Source organism: Onychostruthus taczanowskii, unplaced genomic scaffold (genome assembly GCF_017590055.1).
Source record: "Onychostruthus taczanowskii isolate IOZ18803 unplaced genomic scaffold, ASM1759005v1 scaffold7, whole genome shotgun sequence".
In the NCBI taxonomy this organism is placed as follows: domain Eukaryota; kingdom Metazoa; phylum Chordata; class Aves; order Passeriformes; family Passeridae; genus Onychostruthus; species Onychostruthus taczanowskii.
The window spans coordinates 17,460,315-17,480,386 of record NW_024504786.1 but is presented as its reverse complement, the minus strand read 5'-3'; the positions used below and the strand labels follow the sequence as shown (position 1 = coordinate 17,480,386).

The 20,072-nt window shown below is 38.8% G+C and overlaps 1 protein-coding gene across 5 annotated transcripts in view; it reads right to left on the bottom strand.

Annotated features, from left to right (window-relative positions):
* The window catches only part of AGL (amylo-alpha-1, 6-glucosidase, 4-alpha-glucanotransferase), a 35,548-nt gene extending 15,507 nt beyond the window's left edge, over positions 1-20,041 (bottom strand). Inside the window, exons 1-21 of one of the 5 annotated variants that reach the window (XM_041421417.1) lie at positions 19,841-20,041; positions 18,539-18,688; positions 15,495-15,705; positions 14,448-14,614; positions 13,802-14,005; positions 9,693-9,874; positions 9,371-9,482; positions 8,958-9,078; positions 8,676-8,778; positions 8,487-8,584; positions 7,750-7,889; positions 5,786-5,973; positions 4,584-4,707; positions 3,363-3,526; positions 2,743-2,844; positions 2,352-2,504; positions 2,121-2,271; positions 1,543-1,667; positions 1,316-1,428; positions 1,071-1,205; positions 451-581 (exon numbers count right to left, since the gene is read on the bottom strand). In XM_041421417.1, the coding sequence (XP_041277351.1) occupies positions 451-581; positions 1,071-1,205; positions 1,316-1,428; positions 1,543-1,667; positions 2,121-2,271; positions 2,352-2,504; positions 2,743-2,844; positions 3,363-3,526; positions 4,584-4,707; positions 5,786-5,973; positions 7,750-7,889; positions 8,487-8,584; positions 8,676-8,778; positions 8,958-9,078; positions 9,371-9,482; positions 9,693-9,874; positions 13,802-14,005; positions 14,448-14,614; positions 15,495-15,705; positions 18,539-18,620 (2,806 nt within the window). In that variant the 5' untranslated portion in view covers positions 18,621-18,688; positions 19,841-20,041. The other 4 variants (XM_041421418.1, XM_041421415.1, XM_041421413.1 and 1 more) reach the window with 4 other exon arrangements.
* Between the last annotated feature and the right edge of the window lie 31 nt (positions 20,042-20,072).

Below are 20,072 nucleotides of genomic sequence, written 5' to 3'. Positions count from 1 at the left end.
GTTAAGCTACAACCCAATTCTAGTTTCCTCAGCATAAATCCTAGAAATTTATGAACATCATTGCAAATAACTAGCATGATGGAATTTGTATGTTTGATAAATGACAGACACTCCTCAGTAATCTAGTAACACCTCAGGTTAGATTAATGCAACTTTTCACTGGAAGTATATTTATTTTCCTTATACTTTAAAAGTCAAGATACGGGTGTTAAAACACATCCTGAGCTGCAGTGTTAAGTTTCAAAGCATTGAGAGAGAGGGGTTTTGTTCTAGTATGAGATTTCCTGGGAACAACAACAATTAGTAGCAAGGTCAAGCAGAAAAAACACATCTTTTTTACCCAACAATGGCAGCAGCAACACAACAGTATTATTGTGTGATGTGATCTAAATTGAGAAGTTCTCATTCACTTTTTTTACTTGACAGAAAAAATAATGCTGAAACTATTACCTTGGAGGCCTGCATACTTTAGGGGTGACCAGTTTGGTATATTGTAACAGCCTCCACCATCTTCCTGTTCTTCTGCCTCACATCTATACAGTACTTGATTTAGTTCAGCCAAAGTTAGCTTAGATGCAATTCTAAAAAACAGGGGAGAAAAAAAGAATAAAACCCAAAATAACTTCAGTAAGGAAAGAGGGAAAGGATTTCCCAAACAATTCTCATTTCAGACTTTAAATACTAAAATATATACAGTTTTCTCAATACTTCATCTTGGAATTTAGAAGTCTAATTTTTCAGGTGTTCAAGATGCTCTCAGATGTTTCAGTGTTTATTTAGAAATACAGTATTATGTTCAAAATCACACCCAATCACACACTGAGAAGCAGACCATGTTAGAAAATCTACTTTAGGCAAAAATTACACAAACTGGGAAGTTTTTCAGTATTAGTCACACTTAGTATTATACACATAAGAAGATCTCTCAGAGTTTTTATTGCACTCTGACAATTCAAACCCATCTGTATCACCACCACCAAAACTCAACAACCCTCAGTAGGTATACATAGTATTCTCTGCTCCCCTAGTAGCTCTCTTGGTTCTAAGTCAGAAACTCATGGAGTACTTACGAAGAAAATGGTGTTTTTAATATTGGTGCCGAGTGATCATCAGGAAGACTTCCAGATTTAAAATGAGAGCTGAACTGGATCAAATGATTGCGAAGTATCCCCACAGCCTCTTGTGCCTTTGGGTCCAGACTAACTCTGTAAATAAAAAGGCATATCTTGTAGAAATACAGCTCTTAGAAGAACTGTTCTTCAGTCTCCAACCACTTTTCAACCCACACAGCCATATGGCAATTATAATAACATACCTGAATACTATTACACTTCCTGGTGTTAATCTTTCAAATTCTATTTCTTGAACAAATTCATTTGGCCCTTTTATAGCAGTTCCAGCTTGCTTTATGATTTTACTGTCTTTTATCTTAAAAAAGAAAACAAATTTACAACTGAAATCCACTGTCTTTTTTTTTTCTGATATAAAATATGACAGATTAAAAAATATTATATCAGAACATGGGTGAAGGATGCTAATTACCTGGATATGCTCTCTGAGTTCCATTGTGAAATTAGGCAATCCATTTATAAAATGTAGATCTTTTTTGTAAGGACTAGCACTTCTCTCAATAGTCCTTGCCTCAAGTACTACTTCGTCTATTTTTCCTAGAAAAAGTTAAAACAGGTTACAGCTCTTAGGATATTTGAAATGAAAAAAGTGATTATTTTGAAATTATGAAACAAAAGCTAAAATGAAAAAGCTGAATATTCAATATACAAGTCTCTGTCATACAGCAGAAGAACAGAAACATATTTCAAATATTCAAAATACCTGTAAATAACACACTCATACTCATATGCTGTACTGTATTTTAAATGGCAATTTTTGTTATTTTATAATAAATTAGTTATAAAATCAGATGATGAGAGAATAACAACCTGTCTTTTACTGGTCATCAGCTTTCTTAATTTGCCTATTGTCTTTTAGGAGACTGTGCTGGAGCATTACATACTGCAAGTTCTCATATGGATTTCATGAGCATGTGCCTTAAGTTAAAAAGTGTGAATAACTTAAAATTCTTGTACATGATATCAGCTTTTGGGAAGAAATCTGTTTACCTGGTATACACATTTCAGGTACTTCTTTACTGTAGAAAGAAGTTTTAGGATCCCTGAAGGCAGTTCGACACACAGCCACAACAGACTGGTGTGTGTTAGGGCAGTGTCTTGTCACTGCAACTATATCTTCATCAACTTGATCTACATAGACCTAGAAAAGACATAACATTGCAACTGTGCTCAGTCAGAGCACACACATGAAGAAATCGCAGTGTTACCCTCACTTCTTGCCTGATTAAAGCCTTTAGCCCCCAGCTCCTGATGCAGCCTGTTTATGGCCAGCCTTCCCGCTAGAATTCCTGTTTGGAAATTAACTTCACCAGAAGTCAGATGTGCTGCTGAATTCCATTTTGAATAAAACCTCTCTTCAGATACTACAGAGATCTGTAAAAAAAACCCCAAAATTAAGCAAATATTAATTACTCTGGGAAATAAAAACTACCACATCTTGAGGTCTGAACTGTATAATTAATTCAAATTTCATATGAAGCTGGACAATCTGAAATAATGCCAGACAGCAAACTGCTTGGAATTTCAACAAACAACATTAAAGTATGTGTTCTAGTACGAGAATAAAAGGTATTTTTAAAGGTAGCTTAGGAGTTGAACTGGAGACATGTACCTGGTGTGGTACTAGTTCATCATATCCTTTGGTACTTCCAGTAGCACAGCATGCCATGGAAACAATCATTGCACTAGGAAGAGCATCATATGCAGATCGGTGCTACATCAAAAAATATAAAGATAATGAATAATGAACCAAGAAAATTCAATCCTCCCAATTCAGCATACAGAAGATGCACTCAATCTAACAAAGGAAGTGCTAATCTCATGGTCATCATTTCCTCAATTACAATTACTGGAGAAAATTTCTACAAATTAACTAAGAAAACAGCTTCAGAAAAATCATCAAAATAAGCACTCCCTGCCCACCACTTTCTCTCATTCCTGCCTATAAACAAGTTCAGGAGAACAGGTCAATAAACTGCTTACAGCATCTGGATGAAAGACTCAAACCAGTTTATTTAGTAAACTTTATATACTTCTCCCTTGAAAGACAAAATCTTGAATGTCAGAAGGTATTGTTACAAAATTTTTTTCTCTGCATGAAAGCTTGAACTGAACTGCATTTGCTCTAAATATTGTTCAGGATATCCAAATTGCATCAAGCCCTCCCACAGTTCAGAAATATCACTCCCAAAACATTAAAGGTAATTTTTTTGTTGTTGTTTACATGCTCACCTGAATTGGACATTCATTATCATGTGTAATATCCATAAACAGCGCATGAGCAATAGCTGGCATCAAAGGCCTCAAACGTGGCTGAACGAAAGATCCGACAGGCTCCCCTCCGAACCGATAGACCAACCTCCCCTCTTCGTGGCTATTGTAGGCAGTCATGGCCTCTACAGAAGAGAACAGCTAAGTGTTTGCATAACAATAACTACCACACAGGACAGCACACACAAACATGTTAATGTGGCATTTAGAAGTTGTTATTTTGGTGTGTTCAATCAAAAAAATCAAACACATATAGCTATATTCTCCAGTGTGGAAACACAGCCTTGGAATATCCAATTTACTGTAACATATTAAGGAAGAGAAAGCTAATAGGGAAAAAAGGATAAAAAAGCAGAGATCAAACTATTTCTCACAGGCTTTAAAAAACTCATGCAACAAAAATCAGACATGATGCAGGACTTACATAGCAGAACTGTGCTACAACTCCTTTTTCCTTCACTAGATCAAGAATGAAATACTTAACTTTCTGTAAACTAACAAAGGAGGTCTTGTCTTATCTTATGGCTAGTACTTTATTTTTTGCCAATTATCAAAAAAGTCACAATACAGAACCTGTACTTCTGATTACATGGGGTATGAAATTTAAAGCCCATAATCCAGTAGAAAACCTTTTCTTGAAAAAAGCATGTAATCTATAATCTCTCGTTGGAAAGAGACCACACACGCAACAAGCCTACCTCTTATTAAGGAGGTAATGCCCAGCCTATTCACAAAGATATTGTCCAGCTCCTCATTTCCTGTGAACAGTTCAGCCACTACATACAAATCGGCTCGCAATTTTCTAGCTGTGTCCAGCATGTACTGCAAAAAGCACAGCCAAAAAAGCCACAGAAAGGGGAAAGGTAGATACAAAAAAGGACAAGTTTCAAAGCTAGGCAGGGATTGGACAATAGGAAAATGCCATGCAGCAAAGATAAACAGAAAGCCAAAATTAAGGAACAAAACAAGTTGTTACACAGAAGAGGACACAGAAACATAAGCAAAACCAAGAATTAGCATACAACGCAGAAGAAGTTAAACAGAACATGAAGAAAAGATAATTGCATAAGCAAAGAACATGAATATATAAGAAAAATAAAAAAGCATACCAATGTTAGTTTCACATTTAAAACTCCAAACCATACATGACAATCCTACATAATTTTCAACTGCTTATTGTACCTCTAATCAGGCTGGTAATTCCCAGGCGGTTGACAAAAACATTGTCAATGTACTCACTGCCCGTGAAGAGTTCAGCTATCACATAAAGATTAGGTCTGACTGATCTGGCTGTTGCTAGCATCTCCTATAGATCACAATACATTTTTAATGCAAGACATCCATTGTCAGCTGTATACACAAACATTAACATGAATGTTAACAGAACATAAATGATCATTCAGTATATGCAGCACATTAAAATATTGATAACATGAAAGTTTCAGAAAGCCATGGTTATATTTAACAGATATTACTTATGGATTGAGTAATTCTAGGAAATTTTCCATAGACTTTAAGCTACTGACTACTTTGTTTTAAAACAAAATCTTAGCTCAAAATACAAGAGCAAAGGTTGGATAAAAGAGATCCCTATTAAACAGAAATCTGAGCAGCACTTCAGTTTAAGCCTTGGCAGTTACCATTCCAAAAATAGTAACACTAAACAAAAGAATGGCAGAAGTTTTGAAAAGGCTGCATTTAGGAGCTACTTACAAGTTGCATGGGCAAATCAACTTGTTTTAGAGAGCTGTTCATAGGGTTACAAAGTTCTGTAAGCTCTGTTACAAAGTTAAGACTAAGCACTAACAAGATGCACTACTCCAAACCTATTCAGGCAAGTACAACTTCGGGATTTAGTCAGCTCCCTGGAAACAAGAAGCACCAGTCTTAGCAATACAGCTGCCAGACAAAACTTGTTGCAGGAGTTCATTACTAGCTTTTCAATTCTGTGAAGTGAACCATTTCCTGTTTAATTTACCAATAGCAAAATATATATGGCAAAAGAAAAAAAAAACAGTCAGACTTTTAATCAAGTCTTGGCCATGGCTCCAGCTCAAAGAGCTCAAACTGACATACTGGATACTGGTAGTCATTGCACTATGTCAACAGCTCAGTGAGGGAAAAACTAGCAAGGCCCATCCACATCCACAGTATTTCAACTAAAGTAGAGAAGTAAAAGATACAATAACTATACCACTCTACTGTTTAAGGTAGCTGAATCCATTTCTAAACATCACCAGACAAGAAACCTTGATTTTATACAGTGAGAAACATGCAGTTTCACTGGGAGTGAATCTAAGTCCTGCACTGATGCCGTGAGATCTGCAGGATCTATTTCACAGACAGCAAGCTGCTTTCTAACAAACATGCTTAATTTTGCGTACCTCAGCTACATGAATAGGTGTTGAGTGACAGTTGTCCAGACGAACACCATGGAAATATTTGGCAGTGATTTCAGTGTATTTTTTCATATGTGCCCAGAGGTATGGGCAGTCTTCAGGTTTATTACCATAACGCAGTTTCACACTGTCTCCCCAACAAATGAGCTCTCTTCTCAAGTACACATTTGAACCTGTAAAGGAAATAAATCCACTTGTGTGTATGTGTGTATATACATATATATACATATAGAGAGTGTATAGAACGGGCACCAAAATGAAGATGTGGCATTTTCCCCTGCTGAAGAACAGAAAAATACTGTAATGAACAGTAAAAATTCTAACAAAAACCATATCAACTCAAAAATCTATATACACTACACTGATGTAAAATTTCACACTCTTCCTTGGGAACATTTAGCTTCTATAGTGATACTGCAACAATTCTTCAGATTGAAATAAAATTCCTTTTAATTCTTCAAAGTAGTATAAAAATCTGTACTTCAGAAAAAGAAAAAAAAAAATCAAACGAACAAAATTAGTAGTTTTGTTTTTCACACTGGTCAAATCAAAAAAAAAGAATCTCACTGTGTTATAATCTGTAAATCAAACGAACAAAATTAGTAGTTTTGTTTTTCACACTGGTCAAATCAAAAAACAGAATCTCACTGCCACAGCCACAATTTACAATTTTATCTTCTATTAACAGCAGACTGTGATGAATTTCCAAAGCCAGTAAGTAAAAAAAAGGAACTGTAAATTACCACAAATTCCCAAAACATTCATGTAAGCACAGCCAACTCTTTTCTTCACTAATAGCAGCACAGCCAGACAGAGAGAAAAACTTGGATGTACACTGTGATTTTTTCAAAGGATTATTCAGAGATCTGGCTGCATTTGTTTTGCAATTCCTTTATGGTGTCTTTTTGTACCACATTTTCACATTGTGTTCTCAGTTGAAATAATGTGTGGCATAAAACAAAGGCATAGCACAAATATAAAGCACTCACAACCCTGTAGCTGAGTTACAAGAGAAACCCCAGCAATGGAAATTAAGAATGCTAACTAAAGCCAGTGACTGACAGGAAAAAGAAATACAAAAGTCTGCCTAGAAGAAAGGGCAATAATCTAAAGGCAACTGAACAAAAACACTCTTGTAACACCTATTATCTCAATCCTTGAGGAGACTAAAAGTAAATAAAATTTAGTGAAAGAGGTGTAGATTGCTTTGCAGAAATTAAATGTTTGCTAACTGCAGATCACTGTGGAGTATCATCAGATTAGTTTGCAAAGCAGTCTCAAACTTTCAGACGATTTTAATCACAATTATACTGGCCTCTCTTTCATTTAGTTTACCAAATGAATGGCTACTTTGAACACGAGCTTTTTTTTTTACATTTATTGTATATCAACACTGTGCCCCCCAAAGGAGTTAGAATGCAATATTTTAGTGCAGGATGATTTCATGCCCTATTTTACCTTCACAAGTAATCTGCATACTTGATTTGGATTAACTGGGTCATCTCTTGACTGCCTGACTGCCACTCAGCGGACTTTTCAAGGATCCAATTTTTGCTCACTAATGCAGTAAAACACTATTCACCTTTTCATTGCATTAGTTTTTCTGCCACACTGTCATTGTCTCATGGAAATGCCAACAAGCACTGGTGTTGGAACAAAGTACAAAGTAAGCAACAAAGACAATGACAAAAGTGGGGAGGCAGGACATCCCCATTTCAGTGGCAGAAAGCTGGTAATTTCCCTCTCCAATCTTGTAAAACTGTACCTCAAATTCCAGTTCTTACAATTCATCTGTATGCTGAATGGGAAATTAAAGTGCTATAAGCTTAATATCTGTTACTCTGCAGCTTCACAGGAATACATCTGGAAAAAAGACTGATTAAATAAAATCCATATTGCTTTGGCTAGAGTATCAAATGGTTGTAAGAACTCAAATTTCTTTTACAAACCTGGTTCTGCAAAGTTTCTAAGAGGATCATCTCCCATAACCCAGCCATTATGAGCCATCAAATAACAAGCTTTATCTGGCTGATGTATCATACTTTCTTCTTCCTCCACAGTCAGCTCTTTGAATGGATATGTAAAATACCTATGGAATAGACAGGCAATTAAAAGAGAAATCAAAGAGACAAACATCAAACACATATGGTAACCTAAGCTGCAATTTATTGTCTTTGAAATGAAAGTATATGCTATGAACTGGCTTGTACATAATACAGATAAAAAAGACAGCAACTTGCATAAATGATGGGGAGTTTTCTATTTTGAAGGAACCTTTGAAGAAGCAAGAACACATGTTGCCACTATCTTGGTGTCAGCTGGTAATGTAAGAGTAAAGCTGTAGCTCTTTAGATATGAGTGGCATCAAGTACATAAAACATGAAAGGTGTAAACTTGCCTAGCTCCACTCCTCTTCCACCTACAACAGCAATTTGCACTATGTAAGGTTTTGATGTGCTCTGAGTATTGTCTCATGCTTTCTGATCACATTTGTTTCTGAAATAGTTATTGCTTAAAAAAACCCTGTCAATTTGCTGAGTGACATTTCTCCATGTCAAAGAAAACATATATTTCTACATATAAATGTATGCTTTTGAACTTGGAATATATACTTATTGAATTTGGAACTTGCTTTCCCTGGATAGATTCTAATAGTTTCCAAACAAACAAGAAAACATGTATATACCTGGTAACCAAGGGATGCTTTCTACTGATAGGTCCCAGCTTAGGACCATGACAAGCGATTCGTTCATAAACCACAGTCCCCATAAGGCAATTGACAGCCTGGAAGTAATTGAATAATGCATTATTACTGAAATGCCTGCATTTACCTGCAGTTTTACACAATTCAGCATTAAAACAATAATTTCAACACCTGTTCTTGATGGTGACTAGTTTGTCTGTATTGCTCAGCATTTAGTTCCTCAATCCTCTTGCGAAACCAGTTACAACATTCTTCTATTGCAGCTGGTCCATTGCTTACCAGGAGAACATTAAAAGCAGAGAACAATTAGAAAAAATATTTTAAAAATATGCAGCATAAATTACTAAAATGAATTAAAACCTAATTTTTCCTCATGTCTGAAAAGAATGCATTTTTTTGGCTTCATGAGTTTAGCTTCATTTAGATTTTAACTTGTAATCAGTAAGGCGGTACCTGTGTGGTATGAATGTTGCCAGTGCTATGTTCATATCTACAGTACAGCCAAGTCGTCTATAATCAGGGTCCTGCAGTATTTGAAGATGTTGATTTGGATCAGATTTAGTGCCCATTTTGCCTGAGAACAAAATAGAAATGAGTACTCAAAGTAAAAACAGGAATTACATTTAACAGACACACAACTTTTACAATTCTAGCATAACCAAGATGCAGGTGGATGAAGGTACTGAAGGTCTTTAAAGACTTTCCTAGCCCTCAAAGCATTCCTGTATGCCTAAATCAGAACAGTGGACGTCTCACACAGCAAAAAATAGCATTATCTTGTTTTCTGTCTAACTGTTAAGCTTACCTAAGTCTCTTGAACTATAAATATATAATTCACATGCTTCAGCAACATGATCTTCCTTTACCTTGAGTTAGAAGGGTTTTAAATTGCTGCACAGCTTTGTTAACATCCACTTGGAAAAACTCCCATAGTTTCAGTTTTGGATATATATCTTCATAAATTATTTTACGTAAACACTGTAAAAATAAAAATGGCATTAGTTACTAAGGTTGTTTGTTAATATAATTAAGAAAAGTTAAAAAAGGGGGGAATAAGGGCTTACTTCACTAAATCTATCTGCAAAGCATACACCATTTTTTGTGTATTTACGCAACCCTAGAAATATTAAAGGTTTCTTCAGCTATTTATGCAGTTCATTAGCTTATACTTAGTTCTCATTCACTTACATTCAAGTGCTGATCATTTTCAATCAAGGGAGGGATCCCTTTGGCAACACACTTTCCATCAGCCACCATACCAGTCAAATGCCACAGAGCTCTGTCCAGGACCCAAGCTGGCTTCAGGTGAGGAGAATTTACAAGGTTATAGCCACATTCTGGGTGCATCCTGAGCCATTCACTGTTAGTAGCTTAGTGAAGAAAGGAGGGGGGAAAAAAACAAACAAAAATGTAAATACATAAACTGAACCCTTTGTATTTTGTAAACATCCTAACACCAAGAAGCTGAGATACTATAGCACATACGGTTCATTCACATTTAAACTAAAGTTTCCCATGTCAATAGAGAATCATACCTTGTACAGAAATGTTATTACTGATTGACCATTATTACTGATTGTTTTTGATCAAAAATACAACTGCAGAGATTGTAGAAAAACTTTTCGTTAGTTACATGAAGATATGCAATACTATCACTAATTCTAAAACACCAAAAAAACCCCACATTTTGATGCAAGAAATACATCAAATACTGAATGTAAATACTGATATTCTTGAGTGTTGAAAGCCAAACACACATCCCAAACTTACATTATAAAGTTGTTTATTTTTTAACATTCTTTTATTTTTATTTATATATAGTTTTATTATTTATTTATTAATACATACTTTTATTATAATTATTATTTTCTTTTTAATATTCTTCATTCTGTCAAGATGCCACGCACAGCCAGAGAGGAAGAGTGCACACACCCAAAAAATAATGAATGCAAAATATAGTTAAATGGGCATTGAAGAAAGGATTAGCTGTGATACTTGTGTCCATAGAAAGAAGCTGAGTGGTAGGAAGCAACGTCACTGAGTCTCACGCAGCAAGATGAGAGCACTGTCTGGTGCATGCAAATGGAACACCCATTCAGGACAAACACTACACTCTGTGTCTATTTGCCAAGCTTCCCCTGCAGCACCAACAAGCACCAGGAGATATGCTGAACATTAAAAATTAACTTAGAGAAGGTAAGGAGCCTTCACTAGAACACAGGTGTTGTATTCTAATATAGACTGCACACATTCAGCAGTACAGTTAAATACATACATAGCACACAATTTTGATTTTGGAAGTATAATAATGAAGAAAAATCCTGGAGTTAATTTCTTTCTAGTTTTGCAACTCTTTTGCTACATTGTTTAAAAGAAAATAAATTTCATATATTCCTCTGAATGAATATTTCAAACTGAAATACTAAATTATAAAACTGAAAATAAAAAGAAAACTTCACAGAACACATAAGAACAAAAACTAGGTTTTCAGAAAAGCTGAGAAAAACAGAAGTAGTACTTCACACATGGGAAAATACATAACAAATTACTATACTGAACACATAAAGAGTCACTAATGTGTCCAGATTAGAACAAACACTTAAAATCCCAAGTTTGCTAAGTTAAAACAAAAATATCAAAGCAAAAAAAGAAAAGCACTACCTTAGTCTATAGTGTGAACAGCTCTTCTGAGTACCCTGTTATATTGTATCTCAAGATACAGCAAAATTTCATCATTATAAGGTCAAACCATTTGTGGAAATTAAAGTCCTTGTGGTTTAAATACAACCTACTACTAAACCCACCATGTTTTAAAGTTATGTAAAGCAATATCAAGTTTAGCCTGTTAAAGACTGTTTCAGGCCAAACAGGTTATTCCCTCCTGCTCTTTTTTTCTTTATCTTTTACTATTTCTAAAAAAACCTTCTTCTCCAAAAAGCAAAATCAGCTTGTTCTCTTCTTCTAACAAGAACTATAATTTACTATAAAGGAATTTCATAAGAAAATACAAATAATTCTAAAAAGACAACACATAATTTAAACCTAAAGAGTTAGCATTAAAAAAAAAGTCAACAGGCCTTCCATTAGAAGGTAAGTTCCAGTGATTCACAACATAACATCAGGAGAAATCTAACTCTGCAGAAGAAAAATTATCCAAAACATCACTGGTGATTACATTTGCTACAGCTAAGGGAAAAATAACACAGTGAAGAGTATGTCTATAGAATAAAGCAAGTATAGGAATATGGAAATACCAAGATGAGGAATTACAGAAAGCCTTCTAAAATTCATTACATTCTCCTTATAAAAATCCAAAATTATTTTCTTAACTAATTCATTTTTACATAAATTAAACACAAACCTTACTTGAAGTTAAGATTGACTTGAGTGCTATATTGCAATTGTACAACAGTAGCCTCTTGTAAAAGAAAAGTAATACATAATTTACTTCACATTATTTTTACTACTTTATATGATTTATTACAGCCACAGAAAGCTCAGGTCAACTGTCTTTGTCCCACGGTAAAAAGTAAATGCAAACATATTTCCTATTTGAATATACCCTGTTACTAGAGAGGGTTTGCAAGTTTATCTGTGATACTCCTGCAAAGATGCCAAAGGCTCAGGGACGTTTTACATCAGCACATGACTTCACTTTTCAAGTTGAGCCACAGGTGCTGCCTCTCATTAGAGCCTCACAAAGACATCCAGAGCTGATTCCCACTGTTCTCTGCTGTGCCCACAGCGTGGGTTTCACACCAAACACCTCAGCTTAATGCTTGATCCTGCAGGTGATGCTGCTTGGCTCCCACAGGGGCAGAGGGGAATCAATGCCATTTTTATACAATGGTCTCCACTAGAAAGGAGAAACTACCAACAGACAGAACCAGTTTAAACTGAGGGGTCATGACAGGCAACAAAGTCATCAAGGATACCTTGCTTAATGATGTAGGAACCACAATCATCTGAATATTTTTATCCTCTCAGAAGACACTTCTGAACATCTTTTCACCATACTACAAATGTTGAGTCATCCATCCCAATGAAGATTACTTTAACTCTGAACATTACAAGAAAAAGTCCTACAAATGTAGCCAAATAAAATGACATTTCCCTTCTCATATATATTCTGGTGCGTAGCTATTATAGTTAAGATCTCTCTGTCCATCAAAAAACATCCTCCTTAGCAGCATGCAAATACACACTGTTCAAAAAATGAGAGGACCTCAAGCATCTCTAACAGAAACTGGACACCTAGTTGAAAAATGTAAGAAATTTTTTATCCCTAGTTGAAAAGTGTAAGAAATTTTTTACCCAGAACTGGGAGGACGTTTAAAAGCCTGATTCCCTCAGACACAGAGCCAACAATTATAATTAGTAACTTCTCAACAAACAGACAGGGAAAGCACTCTGTCGCAGACTGATTGGACAGGAATGTTTGGCAAAAGTCAACACCATAGAACTACAGCAAATAAAGCTTGAAATTCACAAATTATTTACTTTTAGGCATTTTTGAGCCACAAAAGACATCAATCTACATAACGCCTTGCTGTAGTCTCTGGTATGAGAATGGTAATTATGATCTTTAGGATTACAGTATGCAGTAGCAACTGCATTATAAACAAACAAAACTCATTATCCAAATAATCAACAAAATTACAAATTATTAACTACTACACTTTAAATTTCATCAGATCACACAGACTAAAATCCACTGTCCCTCAAGCGATTAAGAAAAGTAACAGCTTTGATGTATTAACATATCTATGCTTTAAAAAAAGCCTGCCCAAACACAAAGCTCTATTTCTTCCCCCACAGTGAGCTGTAACATTTTCCCCATTACTTAATCCTACCTTCTTGTCCCAACTCTGTTTCTAGTCTGCATGTTAGACCCAAATTAGAGCAGTTACTTTTAAGCAGTTACAAGCATAATACCCTGTTTAACAAACTCAGTTTATGCTCATCGAACAATTCATAATACAGACTCTGTTCAAATATATGGGAAGTGCACACCACAGATAATGAAGATAGGCATACTATAGAAATACAGATACACAACTTATTAATTCTTTTTAAGAAGGGCTCTCCTCACTCTTTCAGTAGCAATACTAAGTTCTTTTATACCTGTTACAGAGACGTATTAGTTGTAATTGCAAGGAGTTGCCCTGGATTTGAGAGACTCAGAGACAACTCCATTGTTTAAAACAGCTAGTAAAAATGGGTTAAAGAGAGAGAAGTTAAGGGAAATAAAATATAATTATAGGATCAATCTGGTTATTAACACACAAAAATCATACCAGTATGATTGTAGACTACATCTGTGATGCAAAGCATATTCCACTCATTTTTCAGTTTCTCCACAAGTGCTCCTATATCACTCCAAGTGCACTTTTTATTATGGTTTGAAAATTCAGGGTTTACTTCTAACTGGTCAGCCAATGAATAACATGATCTAGATAGTCCAAGCATCTGTAGTGGCGTAAAATGAATCATGTTGTAACCTATGAAATAAAAACCCATTTATTTAATGAGGAAAAGAAGCCCCAGTCAAAGTTAATTGAAAGAAGCATAATAAGCTGCACTTATGTACTCAGAGCTACTGTTTGGAATAACCAGTGTAAATTAATCTGAATCTTTCCCTTGAAATTCTATGTAACAAAAGCTTTAAAAACCACCCTGTCAGTTCTACAAACTTCCAAGTGTATCTGAAATGAAAACAATAAAATAAGTGGTTTCCAATATTAAGAAATCCCTGAATTTTTGCACCTCTGCCAGTATTTTAATCAATTCACTGACTTAATCTGTTAATGAAATTGAATATAGTAGAAAATATATTACCAACAAAGAATCTATTGATTGTTTACACTGAAGCTCTTCCGTGTAACTTTGGGTTTTGACCATAAACCAAAAACTTCTATCCTTGAATATGTCTATTAGCATTACCTGTTTCTTTTGCCACTTTAAGCCTATCTTCCCATTCATGAAACGGTCCCAGACACTTAGCGAGGTATGTCTGGAGCGTAACACAATCCAAAGGCAGCACATGATTATCAGCTCCAACATGCAAAATGGGATCCACAACTATGTAACCGCCACCACTTTTTTCATTTCTAGGGAAAAAAAAAAAATTCATTGGTATAATTAAGACCTATTGTACCAGTCTGTTTCAGAGAGAGAATTCAAATAGCATAGGTTTTCAGAAACACAGTAGCCCAGTAAAGTGGCTGGAGGGAGAGGGGGAACAGGAATGCATGACACATGAAGGAAATAGTAAACACTGAAATGTTCATTTCTTATGCATCATCTCTCTACTGGACTTACAGAATACAAATGGGATACAGAGCTTAAAACTCTGGAAAAATGAGATACCTTCGCTATTTTCTGAGATGGAGTACTGGTTCCTCCTTTTGGCACATGGAAACACAGAAAGCACAACTGCCCATCTATTACACCTAGATCTAGATTTTGAGCCCCATCCTCAGGAAGGAACCTGAGCTAAATGTCTTGAGTCTGGAATAATTTAACTACCCATCTTCCAGAAACACAAAATACCAGACTACAATTATTACAGACAGTGGCTTTCTCTTCTACAATTGTTCCACTAAAAAAAAAAAAGACAAAGTAAAGGATCCAAGTAAAGAATGCCAGAACTTCTGTGCTAGATAAAAAACAACCCTCAAAGTCAAAGAAGAAAGTACAAAATAATCATTGAGATACTCAGAATGCTGATGAATTTGAAAACTTGTAAAAATAGATTGCTTCTCCAACATTCACAGAAAGTTGATCAGCTTGGCTCTGTATATTCTCCAGAATATCTCTGCATCAGAAAGTACTATAGAACCACCAGTTACTGTCTTTCATTGGTGGATTCTAATTGGTCCCTTGGCTACAATTTGAAAACTGCATGGAAAAAAATGGGTTTTTTTCAGGCTAAGATGTAGACCAAGGGAGCAAACTGCATTTGGCTGCAGGTATACAAATTTCACTTACCCAAGACTAAAATAGTACTGGTATGACCCAGAAATTTGGAGATCCAACTTGCAGTATTTGTCAGAGTCATCTTCTTTTCCTGTGGGATTGTGCCACGACAGTGTCCTGAACTTGTGGCGATCAAATACTTCTCCAGAAGCTGGATAATTTGTATACACAGTAACGGGCTTGCCCTGAAGAGTTGGGCCCAATCGGAATTGTAGCTCAAAACCTCAAGAAAAAAAGAAAAAGACAAAAGTTAAAATTACTTGATCAGGAGGATTAGATATTTCTAGTCTCTTATTACAATTCCTAATTTGCTACTATATTTATAACACCATCATAGTTGCTAAGAATTTCAGCACAGTTATAAACTTCTACAGTATAGAATCATAGAACATCCTGAGCTGGAAAGCACTCATAAGGACCTCAAATCCAACTCCTGGCACTGCACAGAATTCCCCAGGAATCACACCATGTGCCTGAGAGCATTTTCCAAATACTTCTTGAACTCTTGTCAGGTTTGGTGCTGTCACCACTTCCCTAGGGAGCCTACCCCAGTGCCCAACCACCTTGGGGGTGAAGAACCTTTTCCTAATACCCAGCTGAAACCTCCCCTGGTACAGCTCCATGCCATTCCCTTGGGTCCTGTCAATGGTCACCAGAGAGCAGAGATCAGTGGCATGGGGGTACAAGGAAGCTGCAGACTGCAATGAGGTGTCCCCTCAGTCTCCTCTCCTCCAGGCTGAACAGACCAAGTGTTCACGGCCACACCTCAGACAGTTCCCTCTCAAGCCCTTCACCATCCTCACTGCTCTTCTTTGGACACTCTCTAATAGCTTCAAACCTTATATTGCAGCACTCAAAGCTGCATCATCTCTCCCTTCCTTCCTAACATTGTTCTTGGCACACTTTACAAATATACTTTTTCCTTTACTTACACGGGACCATTCATCTTCTTTCTAATTTCTTTGTCTTTGCTACATAAAGTTTTAAAAAATAAAATACAGCAAAGCACCACGATGATCAGACTACACACAGTTTTATGTCGATTTTGGATTACATGGTCTTTAAGTACTTAGGTTTACCAAGTCTATATAGTAGGCTGACCCATGAAAACATCTGAAAAAAATTAGGAACAGGTAAAATTCTTATGCTATAACTGAAGAATTACATATACTTGTGTGTGATCTACAATATACAAATTGTTAGACTTTCAGAGAGCTCAACAAATTAAAGGGAATCTTGTAGGTGTGCTTCAGGTCTCTCACACACATAGAAAGAAGCTTAAGTTTAAGCTTAAGACACTTTTGATAGTGAGAAAAAATTAAGTTAAAAAATTAGAACATAAAAGCATATGCACTTTACTGAGTTAGACATAAAAATTCTATTCAGTCAGGAGGTTTTAGAAAGGTTTTCCCTTGCAAGTATGAGGCTCACCATCACAAGTGGCTAAGTGGAGGGTTCATTCAAGTGAATGAAACAGATGCAAGCTCTTACACAGAACATGCCAGTCACATAGTTAAGTGCAGTAAATCACCTACTAGTCCTAGCAGCCTACAAAACTGGGAGTAAAAGAAACCTGAGTACTTGTAAAAAAGAGGAAAATTATTAGTACACAGATAATGAATCAGAAAGTATAAAAAATTATGGACACCAAGTTACAATACCTTGAGTTGAAAAAAACCTACTTGTTTATTAAATAGAATCATGGGGACTCTAATACCAGAGTTGAATGTCTGAATACATTTAAACATAAGTGTTATCCAGCTGTGTGTTTGTCTCATTAAAATCACCACTGCACCAAAACCCACCAGGCAAAGCAGTTGTTTTCAGATCTGAATGCCTGTCAGGTAAAATGAAGCTCACTTGAATGTAATAAATACATGCATAAAACTACTTTTGGAAGGTTAAGTACATTCTCTTCAGTACTGGCCTGACATTTTGTTGCAGGGATTACTAAAATTAGAGCACAGGGATATATGCCACTGATATCTTATTTCCTCTAAGAGTTATACTGACATCAGAAATGCTGTGCTCAAAATTAGCTATGCCCTCTCAGAGACTGCTACCAGCAGGGGCACTTTGAATGTTTGACAGCCATGCACTTCTGCTTCCCTCATGTCAAGAAAATTTACACATCTTGATGGATAAGTTATAGGATCAACGCTGCACTTCTTCACTATTGACATTTCCTTACATTAGGCTGGTCAGAAGATTCTGGAATTAATATAGTTGAAGAGAATTTTTATTCTCAAGAATCAAAATCTTGCTCCTTTATTTCCCTAGATTAGGAACACACTGTAAAAAAAAAATCCACAATAACTCTTACTAAAAATTGTTGGACTGTTAAAAATATTTTTAAAGACAAGGGCTTCAGTTTTATAGTCTAAATTTGCAGACCAGCATAATAGTAGACCAATTAGTGGATGGTTTTTGGTTTTGAACTTTTTTACAAATAGACTTAAAAACACTCTCAGGAAGAAATAACATCAAGTTCTTTTAAGTACGCAGCATGATACATAGCTCTGATAAGTTAACAAATCTGGTAATAAGATTTAGGAGTTGCTAAAGAGCTTATATTCTGAAGCACTACCTCAAACCTGCAGACTGTGCAAAATGCAAGCATTACCGACAGATTTCAAAACTGTAATATTAAAACATGGGGTGCTGCATAAGAAGATAAACACTGGAGACCTTGACTTATGAGGACTTTTTCAGGTCACTGAAGTACACAGGCTATAAAAGGAGAAGGAAAAGGCCTGTCTAAAAAACGCTTTGTGCTTCAGTCCCATGAAGACTGACGGCTCTTGGCCAATCTGCTCTTCATTTCTCAAGAGTTTAACGAGTCAAATTAAACTGTGTGCGGAGCCCATAGGGCTCTGCAGTGGAAACAAATCAAAACTAAACAAACCAACCCACAACCAAACCTAAACCAAGAACACCCCCCACACACCCCCAAAACTTCCCCACTTCAGGATGAGCTCTTCTTTCCACTACCATCCAAAGGCGATTACGAGGTCCCGGCCACTTCCTTCTCACCCGGCCGCGGCACCCCGACCTACCCTGCTCCAGCCTGAAGAGGGTCTTGTCCAGCTTCTCCATCTCGCTGAGGTGCAGCAGCCGCGTCTCCTTACGGCCCGGCATGGCTGCGGCTGCCCGTCGGGCGCTCCCGCCGCGCCGGGACTCTCAGTGCGGGGAGGGAGAGGCGAGCCCTGCCGTGAGGGAATAGACAATTCTCCGTCAGCGGAGACCCCCGGCAGCACACGGCAGCTCAGGAGCGCCTCACGCCTCCGGCCGCTCTTACATGTTCCCCGGTCCCGGGGGAGTACGGAGACTCGGCACTGCAGGGCAGGGCGGAGGGGAGGCGGCACGGGACGAGCTGTCAGGCAGAGCCCAGCCCTGCCCCGGCCGGGGACTGCCGCCGGCAGCACCCCGGAGCAGCTCCCGTCCCACAGCGCGGCCCGGCCCGCAGCCAGAGCTACAGGGGTGCCCCCGGGCAGGGGAAGCCTGACACCTGTCACTCTTCGCGCCCGCCCCGGCGCAGCCGGAGCGCCCCGCCAGGCCCCTCACGGCCGCCCCGTCGCCTTCCGCGGGGAGCGCTGCCCACCGCAGCCGTGCCACCATACTCACGAGCGGGCCCGCAGAGCGGCGGAGGCGCCGCTCCCCGCGGAGGGCGACGGCTGCCGAGGCCGAGGGGAGCCGGGGCTGGAGCTGCCCGCAGCGGCCGCCCCGGGCTGGTTCAGCGGTCAGTGACGCACTTGCCCGCAGCCGCGACGGCACCGCTCCTTTCCTGCCCTTTTCTTGCCTTTTTTTTTTTTAAACAAAGTTTATTGGTTCCGCGGCGGCCGCGCTCGGAGACGGGCGGCGCCCGGCGCAGCTCCCGCGAGAGCCCAGGACCCGCCCCGGCGGCGCTGCGGGGCGGCCGGGCCGGGGAGACCCCGCCCCTCCGATCTCGCTCTCTTCCCGCTAGGTCCCGCCCCTCAGCACTTCGCCCCGCCCGGCCTCGCCCCGCCCGGCCTCGCCCCTCCGGCTTTGGTCCCTCCCCGTCAATCCCGCCCCTCCATTCCTGTCCGGCCCCGTTCTTCCGCTCTCAGCCCCGCCCCGCCAAACTGACTCCGCCCCTTAGCTCGCGGTCCTGCCCCTCCGCTGGCGGCTCCGCGAGGCGCGCCCTGAGGGGAGAGGATACCTCAGGGATACCTTAGGGGTACCCCAGGGTTCCCTCAGGGTTACCCCGGGTTCTCCCAGAGATACCTCAGGGGCTCCCCCCGTGCCCCGCGCTGTTGCGGCAGCGAGCGGGCTGATCTCTCCGTGAGCCTGGGCCCTGCAGCCCGGCAGGGCTGTCGGGCAGTGCGGTGTGGTGGTACCTGTCTGCTGTCAGCCTCCACAGCCACAGCCCCAGCAGCGCCTTTACGCTCGGCTGGTGCGCACAGGCACCAGAGGTGTCCCGGCCACCTGAGTCCGGAGCTCTGTGCGGTTTACCGGGCCTTCTGCTGAGGGCTGGGTGGCTTTAAAGGTTGTCTGGGGTATCCCGCCTGGTGCCTCTGGGCCCAGCCGCTCCTTGCGGTGACTGGAACGCCGCCCCGCCGAGTTCCCTCA